Source organism: Gastrolobium bilobum, unplaced genomic scaffold, assembly GCF_033153095.1.
Source record: "Gastrolobium bilobum isolate Gb01-03AN ecotype WA unplaced genomic scaffold, APGP_CSIRO_Gbil_v1 utg21772, whole genome shotgun sequence".
NCBI classification, from domain to species: domain Eukaryota; kingdom Viridiplantae; phylum Streptophyta; class Magnoliopsida; order Fabales; family Fabaceae; genus Gastrolobium; species Gastrolobium bilobum.
This window is the reverse complement of record NW_026895577.1, coordinates 56,242-69,736: the sequence shown is the minus strand read 5'-3', so window position 1 is coordinate 69,736 and position 13,495 is coordinate 56,242. Positions and strand designations below refer to the sequence as shown.

The following is a 13,495-nucleotide window of genomic DNA, read 5'->3' as shown; positions in this document are numbered from 1 at the left end:
AAGTAGCCTGAGGTGATGCCAACAACTTATTCTTCCGGTCTCATAAGAGTTTTATACCAAGAATATAATTGGCTTCCCCAGTACTTCCATACCAAAACACTAACTTAGCCAACTCTTTATGCTTGATATTACCTCCACATTGTTTCCAATAAGGAGCATATCATCTACATAAAGTACCAGAAAAGCTATTGTCTTCCGTTGTATCCTTTACATACAAATACACATCATTCATCAAGGTTCTCTCAAAATCAAAATTTTGATAACCTGATCAAAAATGATGTTTCAAGACCTGGATGCTTGCTTAAGTCTATGAAATAGACTTTCACAACTTGCATACCGTGTGTTCCTGCTCATTTGCTATAAACCCTTTTGGTTGTTGTATGTAGATATCCTGACATCCAACTCCCAAAATGAAATCTCATAATTGAGACTTATAGCAATTAAGAGAATCTGGATAGACTCAAGCATGGCGTCTGGCAAAAAATGCCTCCAAGCTAGCTTTGAAGGTTTTCACCTTTCTGTCCATCCTCTCTTTGCCTTTTATGTCCACATGCACCTTGTGGGTTTTACCCCTCTTGGTGTATTTACTAGGACCGAACGGAGTTGAAATACAAGTATTTCATCTCATTGTTCATAGCGTGAGCAACACTTGATCAACAACATCTTCTAGTGTATTATCGTAACTAGTAGGATCAATATCACTCAACAAGAGACAACTTGAGAGTTAACAAGGTTCTCTCCTACTACGAATGTACTGCACTAGACCTTGTGTATTTATAGGTAAAACAAATAGTGGGTCAAATGATGGATCTTCAATTTCTTGAGGATCCGATTATCCTTGATATTGTTCCTTTACATGTGATACTAATATTTCTACTAGTTTCACTTATATATTATCATGTTGAATTTCCAATCATGGTTCTCTTGTTTGTTCACTTAGAGATATATCTATCCCCTCTTGAACAATCAAGGGAACAATGGATGAAGCTTCTAGAGATTCTGGAAATTCTTGATCTGAGATAAATCTCATCGAGAATAACCTAACTTAAGAGCTTGTAATTTCTTATCTAGTCCTCCTTTAAGAAAATCATGTGAGTGCTCACTTAGATTATCTTGTCCTTAAGACTAAATAAGAAATCATCCCTAGTTCTCTTAGGGTAGCCAAAAGATATGCACACTTCCATACAAGATTCCATCTCATTTGACTGCTGTTGTAGGACGTGTGTCGTAGCACCCTAAATTCGAATATGGTTAGATCTGGGCTTGCACCCCTTCCATAATTCTTTAGGTGTCTTTACAACAAACGTTGACGGAACCAAGTTAAGAAGGTACATTTCCTTCTCTTAGGCATCTCCCTTGAACAACATTGACAAAGATGAATAACTGAACATGATCTTCACCAAGTCTAGAAATGTTTGATTTTTGCATACTGCAACTTCATTCAACTAATGCGTTCTTAGAGTTGACAGTTACGAAAACTATCCCCTCTTAAATCAGGTAAGACCTGAAATTACCAGACAGGTAGCCAAACACTTTAGTAGACCAAAGTGGTTTTTGATTTGAACACCTACATGCTTTTCTGCCTCAGACTAAACCTCTTGGAATTTCCAAAAGCTTTAGACTTATGGCGCACTTGGTTCATCTGTCCAAATCCAGAGTAAACATTCATATAATGAAGTACTCATCACCTCTTCTGGTCTGAACGCTAATTGGTCCACATACATTAGTATGTACCAGTTCCAGTTGAATAGTTGCGCAAACCTTTTTGGCCCTTGTAGGATTGCTTGGCCACTTTACCTTCAAAATAGGACTAACATGTAGCTGTTAGTTAAAAGATTCTTGAACTTTCAGTATCTCTTTTAACTAAAACATATTTTCTACTTGAGATAATGTGACTCAATCACAAAGGCCAAAGTTATGTTTCATTTGAAACTTTTATTTCTTTGGTGAAAATCCTTGTTCATCATCCTTTCCATTCAACATAACAAATTTAAAAAAGGTTATAGGACATAGGTAATAAAGACTATTTAAACAATGTACCAGAACAAACAAGACGAAGATGAACTTCGAAATGTAACTGAGGAATCAATTGCATTGTCAACCCATGTTTTAACCAAAACAACTAACAAAAATTGAATTCCTCTTGAAATCTGGAACAAATAAACAGTCACCCAAAACCATAGTCTTATAAATAACTTGTCTTACTGCAAATGCAGACACAAGTTCCCATTTTCAAGCTTAAAATATCTATGTCCATTGCTGACAGGTATGCCATGTTTGAACTACTACAAAGAGTAACAAACATAATCAGTGATTCCTGAATCAATAATTCATTCACTGATCAGGCCTTGATATGCCCATGTCTGGTTCTTTTCATCACCTCTGGGCAATTTTTCTTTCAGTGTCCCTTTAGTTTGTACTTGAAGAACTTGCCTTGCGGCTTCTTCATAGCAACTGGTTTGACAACTGATAACCAAGTCATTTTGTTCTTGTTACCACCCTTGGGTTTCCCTTTGGATTTAACAAGACTCTTAGCAAAACCTGCACCGACTGCATTCTGTCTAGCAGAGCTGCTAGATGCAGCAAACATGTCATTAAGAGTCTGAAGCATTTTTACTCCACTCTTAATCATGTACACTTGCTTTTGCAAGTATTTGGAAAGACTGACAATAATATAGCAACGAACTACCATATCTGCCCTTTCTCAATCTGAGAAATGCATCTTAGTTTCCTTAAACGCTTTCTCTGCAGGTTGCTATGGCCCTCACATTGTCAGGACAAATTTTAGCTTCCATGTTTTAGAACAATATCAAAGATTTGCTTTTCACTTATTCATAGTTGGTACCATCTAGAGGTTTTCGACTCAAAATCATTTCTAAGATATTTTCTGAAAAACATATAAAGCACACAATTACAAACAAATAATGCAATAAACAAACGAAGTGCAAGTAGATTCTCATAACTACTCTTGTTTATTGTTAACAATCCTTCAGTTTATCTTTACAAGGCTTACGATGGGCAAGTCACTTGTAAAAACCAAAATTGTTATTTGGGCCTTCAGTGCCATTGCCAGAGCCTCGATGGGAGGGTTAACAATTTTACCAAAGTTGAATGTAATTAACCATTGTTTAATTTCAAAATTATCCTTAGTGTCTAAGCATTGCCGACGATGGGCCGTACAATACTTTACTAAAATTTTGAAATTAATAAGATTTAATCTAGTGAAATCTGATTATCCTTATCCGATGGGGCTTCAGCGATAACCATTTCACTAATAAACCCACAAATGGAGCCCGCAGGTTTTAAAATTATTTAATTTTTAAAACCTTCACTCATTCAACATTTTTGCTTGAGAATTTTCATAAGCCCTGTCGAATTCATTGTTTAATTTCAAAATTATCTTTAATAACTTAGTATTATCGACGATGGGCCATACAATACTTTATTAAAATTTTGAAATTATTAAGGCCTAATAAAATCCAATCATGCTAATCTGTTGGGGCCTCACATGATTATTTTATTGATAGGCCCTCAATGCGCCTGGAGGTTAAATTAATTTCTTAATTTAAATCTCCTCCCATAATTATTTAGGTCCAATCTAATAAAATTCAATCATGCTTATTCGATGAGACTTCACATGATTATTTTATTAATGGTCCTTATAATGCGCTTGAAGGTTAAATTAATTTCTTAATTTAAATCTCCTTCCATTCAACATAAGCAACATTTTCTAATTTCCAAGAATTATTTAATTGAGAGTATCCTTTGTTTGATTTCAAAAACTATATAAGTAAGAGCACCGATAAACGTGCACTAAGCTTAACATAATTTTGAAAGCATTAAGGTCCTGAAATCCGGTCACTTTACGTCAGCGTGTGCTCCAAACAATCATGATACATGAATGTTGTATGCAGCGTGTGTTATTCCATGACCATTTCAGAAAACCCACAAATTACTCGCAAAATAAAAGAATTCTCTTAGGAAATTTTCTCTAATTATTTTTCTAGATTTAAATCATCCAAATAGCTGATTTAATTATTAATCTAGATTGCAACAATCATAATAATTATCATTTATGAGGATAATTTGAAATCAAAATAATTTCCATAACGATTATTTGTCTTGATGTTAATTATCCAAAATTAATTAATTCAATTATTAATCTAGATTTTTAATAAAAATCATAATAATTATTAATTAATTTCTTAGGATGATTTAAAATCAAAATAATCCCATAATAACTATCATACTAGTCGCTGAAGACATAATAGCTATTATGCTCATGCAATCATACAAGTTATGCAACAATATGGCACCACCTATTCTATATGGCATGTTATCGCAATAAAGCATGTTATCAATCATATAATTTATACCAATCAATAAAAGCATTAAATAATAAAATCTAATTACTTTAATCCATGGCCTTCCTATTTTAAAGAAAATAAAATAAAATAAAATAATACAACTTTGGAATTCGAAATTCGTCTAGCCCATAGTATCTGTCTCAAGCCCCTTTAGGGTTTCATGGGCCCAAAAGCCCAAAGACCCAATCCTTTGGCGAGAAACCCTAGGACGCGAAAGAGAAACCCTAGCCGTCAGGTCTGCCGCGCCGTCACCCGAAGTCAAATCAAGCTTAAACTCCAGGGGAAGGACCACCACGTAGAGACGAGTGCACCGCCGCCGGAATCACCCAAAAAGGTGGCCGGACGCTCCCTCACTCTCCCATTCTTTGCCGGAGAGTGGCGGCCACTCTCAGAATCTTGTGAAGGCGCGTGGTGGCGCGTGTAAACTCAGATGGCGGTAAGCCACCCACCGTTGCGTTCGTCTTTCCGTCCTCTTTCCAACCATATATAGATCGCCTCATTCCGAGATCTGGAAGACCTCGAAAAGTCTCCGACAGTTCTGACTGCGCATCTTACTCGCGGTTTCTCGATCTTGAACTTTTACAAAATATTTGAAAAATACACAGAAATTCCAAAAATAAACAAAAACAGCAAGGAGGAAACCTAATCATATGGGATTAGCCTCCTTGTTACAAATCGAGAAATACACGAGAGATCCTAACCATGGATTAAAGCATTTTTACCGATTAAAATTTAAACTTTTATGAAAATGAATTATAAAATACACATGCTAGATTCATACCATAATCCTAGAACCCTAGGTGCCACATTTCAAGAAGCAAAACTAATTACATGAATAGTGAAACTAGATTCACATACCAATGTACAGCCAAGGCTCTGATACCAATTGAAGGAAATCTTAGATTTATGCGGAAGCGGTTTAGGACCTAGTACATTGGTATGCTTACCGAATCATCCTTGTTTCACAATTACCTCTCGGTGCGCAGGTCTCGTGTAGAATCTTCCCTTGTAGGATTCCTCTTCACGAACAGCTCACCTCAGTGCCGCAGCACGAACAACCTCCTTGAAGCTGGACTGTGGCAGATCTTCCAAACTATCTCTCGAGGAGGAAGGGGAAGTGTGTGGGCACTGATTAGATTATGAGCTTGCCTCTTTCTCACAAAGAAGACCTTAGAGGCTGATGACTTAAGAGGTACTATTTATATGGGTTCCAAGAAACCCTAGCTCATTGGGCTCTAGGTTCCTTGGGCTCTTCTCATACTAATAACCCATTTGGGCTTTAGTAAAAGAGCAAACCCAACAATATTTACTAGCAAGTAAATTTATCACCTATTACAACCTTTCTTAAAATAATATCTACAAAAAATAAAATGTAATATAACTGTTTTTTTTTTTCGGGGTATCCAGTGTAATATAACCGTTTGACAAAAAGAAAAATAATATGTACTAAAAAAGAAAGAAAAATAAACACTTACATGGCCTTAATTTAATATGCTTGCTCTAGCAATGAATAAGCTTGGCCTTTTGGCCTCGTGTTTCCAACTCTCTCTCACACAATATATAAGACTTTTGATGGGATTTAAAAGAAATTACACTTATTTATTTTGCATTTAAATTGTGGAAAATGATATTGTAACAACTCAGTTGTGTTACTATCATGTTACTACCAATCAATCTCACCGTTAGATCGATTATGTTGATCCAACGGTTATATTTATTTCCATCTTTGTATGGTTATGATTCCCCATATTTAAAGTGAAAACATTAAATATGAAAAATCATAACCATCCAAAGGTAAAAATAAATATAAAATATTAAATTTGGGAAATCATGACCATACAAAGATGGAAATAAATATAACCGTCGGATTAACATAATGAATCTAACGGTAAGATTAATTGGTAGTAATATGGTAGTAACACAACTTGATTGTTACAATATCATTCTCCTTAAATTTTTACCAAAAAAAAATTTAAATAAAAAGAATTATTATTATTTTCAAAAATAAGGCAAATTACAAAGACCACCTAATTAGGACAGAACCTGAGGCTACTACGAACTCCACTGAAATTCATTTCTAACAAGTCCCCCCAAATACTATCCAATTTGCCACTATATTCCCTTCGCGAAAGGTTTGAGTGACAGATGTCCAAGGTTTCTCCAATATATAGCCTATGGATTTTGTCAACAATGGGGGCCACGGGGTGATTTTTTGGGCAGCCTTTGTTGATGAAATCAACAGCCACGAGGGAGTTACCTTCTATCCAAACTCGACGATAACCAACATTCCACCCAACTTCAAGCCCGCAAAGAAAGCCCCAAAGTTCAGTAGCTACAGACGAACCAAAGCCCAGATATTTATAGAATCCCAAAATCCAGAGACCTCTGTCATTCTTGAGCACACCTCCGCAACTGGATTTTGTTCCATCGTTTGAGCTGGACCCATCCATATTAACTTTGGTTCATCCCTGTGGGGGAAAAGTCCAACTGATATATGGGGCGCTGCTAGACCAACAGAACATAGGTTATTTTGTGCATACATAAAATTATAAACGAGACCTTCTATAGATGAACCAATTCCAAATCTTGGGCAATTTTCCCATAAAAAACTATCGACTCCTCAAGCTGTTGGTTTTGTAAAAAAAACTCACGGATTTAAATATTTTCATTCCTGACCCGCCCCGCACTCTTTTAGAACTTTTATACATAAAGGAAGAGTTCCTTTTAGAACCAAGATATGAGAAAGTAGATTGATACCGAAAGCGCATAGAAAAGTGGCTAAACAGAAAGTTGAGATTTTTTTCAAAAGAGTAACCATTCGGTTCTCAATTTCTATATTCTCAAATAACAAAATTCAACTCCTAGAATAAGGATCATAAGCACCCTTTTACTTTTATAGACTAATTACAAATTGATTCAAAATTCTAAATCTAGAATTCTAAAAGTAATAAAACTTCCTAAAATAAAATAACAGTAATTAAAATCTAAAAAATAAATAAAAAATTACAAATAAATAATTCAAAATACATCCCAAATCTTTAATCTCAAATCACGTCAAATATGTTGCTTTCCTTTTCTTCCAAAACAAATCACAATCACATCTGCTGCTTTATTGAGATTTGGATTTGATTGTAATTTGTTATATTTTAAATCACTGTCTTTTCAACAATTGGGCTATATTTATTAGGCCACAACTCTAGTTGACTACGAGCTTCTTCAATCAATGGTTGGGCATATACAATAGGCCAAGTGTAAGTGCATCATAGATCATCACCTATGTTATATTATTCCTTATGACCTTAACCCAAAGTGAATCACGCTTGGTAAGGATGCCATGACCAACTGTTTCCTTTTGCACACCTTGTCCCAAGCCATTGCATGGATCTTTCTCTTCTCAATTGATGATCACAAAATAAAATTACAAATTGTTTTCTCTTAGGGAGGAGGCAAGTTTGCATCGAATATGAAAGGATTCTATACAAAACAGATTGGGCTAAGGTAGCAAGCCCAGCTAGGGATAGGGATATTCTCTTCCACGAGCTCAGATTGGTGTCTATTTGTTGTGGAATATGGGCAAAGGTGGTTGGCCTCACTCTACCATAGTAGTGCCATTCCACAACACATTTATTGTGCAAGTGTGGTCACACAGTCCATAATGAGGCGAGTAGCTCTTGCGGGTAAGCCAACATCTTGGAGAGCATAGGTTTTTTCTAATCCACTTTGATGGCCATTCAACCCTTGTTATATTTCTTTACTCTCATGGAGTGCATAACTTCATGTGCAATGATAATGTTATGAATTATGAGGACTCTGTCTCCCTTTACAGCCTTAGGATTATTGACTTAAAAAATAAAACATCACTTTAAGGCCCATCTAGATGACCTTTAAGAAAATGGCTTTTATGCATGATTTTTATAAAAATATAAATACAAAAGTCAGAACTATTTTATGTTTGCATTAATATTTAAGAAGCACTTTTAAGTAAAAAGTATTTTTATTTTTTTTAAAAATCCAAAAATTATCTTCTTAAAAAAGCATCATTTTTTAAAAATAAAAAAGTATTATTTTTAGATTTACTTCTAAAGTTCCATCTAAAACATGAGATATGTTATTTTACCTATCTTTTTCTTATTATTCTTTAACACCGTTAGATCAGAATCTCAAGAAAAGAGAGAAAGATAAAGATTAGTTAAGATTATGATCTAATTGTATTTTAAAGTGGTAGATAAAGATAAGTAGAAAATGAGGTGGGTACCAACAAAGTCCAGCACAGTTGATAGATAGCTGGGTTCCTTGAGCATGCCGACAGGGTGTTCGATTCCTGACCGTGTGTATGAAGAAGGCTTTGTTGAGAGATGTTCATAAAAAAAAAAGAGACGGGTCGAATAATTTATCCCCCAAACATATGTAAATTGAAAAAAACTTTTATTTTGAAATTTTTTTAACTTTTTAACGGGGAGAAAAAGTTGATCGAAACAAACGCTAATTTATTTATTTATTTATTTATTTAAGATGACATCTAAATACATATTAAATTGAGAAGAGACTTGTTAGATTAAAAACCCTATAACGAACATGGAACAGCAAAACACCAATTTTGAAAACTCGTATTTACCCAATAAAGAAAAGTGGTTGAAGACCCTTGACCTTTCTCATTTGACAGAAACCACAAAGAAACCCCCTATACAAGAAATTGAACTCAATCATAGTACATAAATAACCTTGGAACCAAACACCCTACTACATTCACAGGGTCGAAACTTCACTATGCCAATATTCTCATCCAAACACCACTTTACCGCCGTCCCAACCGTCCTCCTCTTCTTCCTCGTCGCCGTCGAAAATTCACCATCGATCACAGTTTTAGCCGGAAACAACCACGTCATCAATTTCCGATCACCGAACCTCTACCCTGAAGGCCTCGCGTGGGACCCAACAGGGCAGCACTTTCTTGTCGGATCCCTCCGCCGCCGCACCATCTCTGCAGTCTCAGACGCCGGCGTCGTCGAAACCCTAATCTCCGACCCCTCCCTCCCCGAAAACGTCACCGTTTTGGGCCTTGCCGTTGATTCCCGCAACAACCGCGTCCTCGCCGTGCTCCACGCCATGAAACCCCTCCCACCCTTCAACGCCCTCGCCGCCTACGACCTCCGCTCCGGCCACCGCCTCTTCCTCTCCCTTCTCCCCTCTTCCGATGACGACGCCATCGCAAACGACGTCGCAGTGGACTTCAAGGGAAACGCTTACGTCACCAACTCCTTCAACAACTACATCTGGAAGGTCAACGATAGAGGGGAAGCTTCGATCTTCTCGAATTCGCCGAGGTTCACAGAACATCCCGTGCTCCCCGACACACCGTATAGTTACTGCGGCCTAAACGGCATCGTTTACGTCAGCAACGGTTACCTCCTGGTGGTGCAATACAATACGGGGAAGATGTTCAAGGTTGATGCGGACGACGGTACGGCCAGGCACGTGCTTCTGAACGAGGATCTGATGTCGGCTGACGGCGCCGTTATGAGGAGTGACGGCGTCGTTTTGGTGGTGTCGCCTGTGAACAACAAGGTGTGGTTCCTCAAGAGCAATGATGGGTGGGGCCAGGGTGTGGTATTTGACAAAATTGACCTCGACGTGGAGGGGTTCCCAACTTCGGTTGTTGTGGGGGAGAGTGATAGGACCTATGTGTTGTACGGGCGAATGGATGAGGGTATTTCGGGAAATTCAGAGAGGGATAGTTTTAGAATTGAGGAGGTGAAGTCCCCAAAGGAGAGTGAGGATGAGAATGTTTGGATGTATGTGATGATTGGAGTGGGCTTAGCTTATTTCTTGTATTGGAGGTTTCAAATGGGTCAGCTTGTCAAGAACATGGATAAGAAGATCAATTGATTCTTTGCACTTTAAAGTTTTTTTTTTTTTTTTTAAGGGTTTAATATTTTTCATGAAATAAATTATCTTCATGTATATTTAAAATTGGGTCCATATAAGAAGAAGAAAGAGAAAACATAGATTTCATATGGGAGATATCTACTGAGATATATTAAACCTTGTTTTTATGAACAAGTTTTAGTTTAATTCTTGTTTTTCTGTATTTTTTTATTGGGTTTTATTAATCTCCTTTTACATAAGATAGGTATCTTATGTTGTAGAGAGAAACTAGGTGGGTCCCACCATTACAAGAAAAAAGAAAAAGAAAAAAAAAAGTGAGGTGCGAAAATCGAAGTGAGAGAAAATGAGATAAACTACCTCATGTAAAAGGAGACTAATATTTCCCTTTTTTATTTTTCAATAGAACTGAAAGTTGTTTCATTTGAAACATGAGATATACTGCAAATTCATTAAGAGCTTAATCAGGTGCTATGTTTTGTGGTATACGAAAGTTGTTTTATTTGGGAAACAAAAAAAAAGAAAAGCAAGAAAAAGTTTTTTTTTTGTTAGGTTAAAATATATGCTTAGTTTTTATAGTTTTCATTAATTGGAATTTTGGTCCTGTATATAATTTTTTTCCAATAATTACGCACATATAAACGGAAATTACAAACACAATGGGATGACCATCCCTCACAACACGTTAACGATTAACAAACAAGAAAAGGAGGTCTTTAAAATTAAATCGGATGCTCTTGGCTAGCCGATTCTAAGGGCCGTTTGGATTTTATTTATTTTTTTGGGTCAAAAGCTGTTTTTTTTTTCAAAAAAAATATATTTCTATTTAAAAGTCTGTTTAGACGTCTGTTTAAAAAAAAAAACAGAAGCTACAAAAATAATCAAAAATTTATTCTTTTTTTTTAAACTACAAATTTTAGTTTCTAAAAAAAAACAAGAGTCATAATCCAAGTATTTTTTTCAAAATCCAAATACTTTTTAAAACATATAAATAGCTATAACTTTTGGAATAAGTACTTTTAAAATAAACAAGCATAAAAATCACTTTTTTCAAAGGCGTCCTAATTGCACTACTCTAGTACCTGTCCAAGTAGAGCGGCTTCGGTGAAGCGTCTTGGGCCTGGATCTACCCTCTTCAGTTGTTAAAGCAGGCTTGGTAGTGTCTTGACCCGTTACAATAGCCATCTTACCCATCTATCTACCCATGAGGAAGAAAATATCAAATTCTGTATTAAAAAAACAAAACCCAAATTCATAATTTCACCTTTTTAGCTTATTAAATCATTCCATTAGTTTTAATTACATTTTTAAAGGTATTTAAGTTTTTAAAATGTTGATGTATTTTAGATTAAATTAATACCTTGTCGATGCATCCTATAGGAAACTCTATATAAGGAGCTGGTATATAGTATTCTTGAAATTTTGAAGGTGCATTCTTTAATTTGACGGGCATTATATTCCATTTCATTGCATTCGAAATGTTTAAATGGTACCGTACATGCTATTTTATACTTACCTTTTTAATAAAATTTCATCTGATAGAATCATGGTTTCATATCTTTTGAATATAAGATATTTGTATAATACAATCTTCTGATTTAATTTTTTTAAATTTTAATCCTTTTAGGGTTTATAATTAATTATTATCTAGGTTCACCTCTTTTTATTTCTCATACATTCTAAAAACAAAACAAGACACTCCTCCAAAAAGATTACTTTTTTTTTTTTTTTGGAAATACAATGAAAACTAAAGCAACATCAAAAAAAACTCTATACTGGGCACAATCTTGGGAGACTAACTCCCTTCAAGTCATTACGAAGCAATTCCAAACAAGCTGTTGGGGGGACATCTAGCACAATCAGTTGTCCATCCTGATGAGGTGCATGAGTAGCAAGCCAATCAGCAACAAAATTGCCTTCTCTATAAGTATGACTAAGCTGAATAATCCAGTCTCTTTGAAGCATGCTACGAGCTCGGATGATTAAAGCAGAAAGAGGATGACTTACGTCACACCCTTTTCTTATAAATTCCAAAGCCACCTTGGAGTCACCCTCCACAAAGACTCTCTTAAATCCCTTATGCCAAGCCAGATCCATACCTGTCAAGAACCCCCAAATTTCCGCTGAAGTAGAAGTACCACTCCTAAGGAATTTTGTAAAACCAGTTAACCAGTTCCCAGCAGCATCCCTTATGACTCCACCACATGCAGTCCTTTGCCCACTGTCTATACTGGAACCATCCACATTAAGTTTAACATAACCCTCAGAGGGAAAATTCCAGTGAATAAGACGTTCCTCTCTTCTAAGCTCCTGATGACCAATCTTAATAAGGGTTTCATTAGCCAATTGAATATTACCACAAGTATAGGTAATGCGCCTAATGAGATCATACTTCGAGGTGATAGTTTGATCAAAGATCGCCTTATTTCTTTCCCCCCACAAACACCAAGCTATCACCCCAAAATACAAAGGCCAAGTTCGATCAGTTTGAAACGGACCTTTTAATCTTAGATTTGTCTGAATCCATAGGTGAAGATCCATGGAGAAAAAGTCACTACGGTTATCAGAAAGAACCCAATGCTCCCATAATTCCCTGGCACCAGGACAATCTCTAATGGCATGTAAACTATCCTCAAGATTATAATGACATCTCAGACACCCTGCATCTGTAGCCATGTGACGATGCACTCTATGAACATTAGTTAAAAGAGAACCTCTGTAGAGAAGCCATAAGAATTGTCTAATACGTTCAGGACCAGGCCAAACCCAAATTACCTTCCAAATCCTATCGTGATGATAATGCGAGGTACCCATGAGATAGTTATAAGCTGATTTCACTGAAAAAACCCCATCTTGGCTACCTTCCCAAATAACACGGTCCGGAGAAGGATCCACTATAGGAGGGAGCACACTACGAATCTTGTCTAATACTGAAGTAGGAAGAAGGTGCTGAAATAAAGGCCAGTCCCAATTACCATAACAAGTTACAAATTGAGACGTAGACCAATGAGTCATAATAGGAGAAATAGGTTGAACGGCCAGAGAAACAAGTTGAGGACATCCTGGCACCCACGAATCCATCCAAAAAGACGTATGAACCCCATCCCCTAAAATGATACGAGAATTCTCTAGAGTTTGAGGCCAATACTTAACAATAGCCTTCCATAAACCAGAATCATTTGCGGAAGCCGAGATACTTGGAATGAGCCTTTCCTCCACCTTATACTTGCTACGAAGGACCCGAA

At 36.3% G+C, this 13,495-nt stretch overlaps 1 protein-coding gene across 1 annotated transcript; it reads left to right on the top strand.

Annotated features, from left to right (window-relative positions):
• The first annotated feature begins 8,937 nt into the window (after positions 1-8,937).
• Positions 8,938-10,381, top strand: LOC133317571 (uncharacterized). The gene has a single exon (XM_061519434.1). The coding sequence runs from the start codon at positions 9,135-9,137 to the stop codon at positions 10,251-10,253; it is 1,119 nt and encodes a 372-aa protein (XP_061375418.1). The 5' UTR covers positions 8,938-9,134; the 3' UTR covers positions 10,254-10,381.
• The last annotated feature ends 3,114 nt before the right edge of the window (positions 10,382-13,495 follow it).

Bases quoted from the DNA above. Each gene is read 5' to 3' on its own strand.
- LOC133317571 (XM_061519434.1), top strand. From the start codon at position 9,135: ATGCCAATATTCTCATCCAAACACCACTTTACCGCCGTCCCAACCGTC.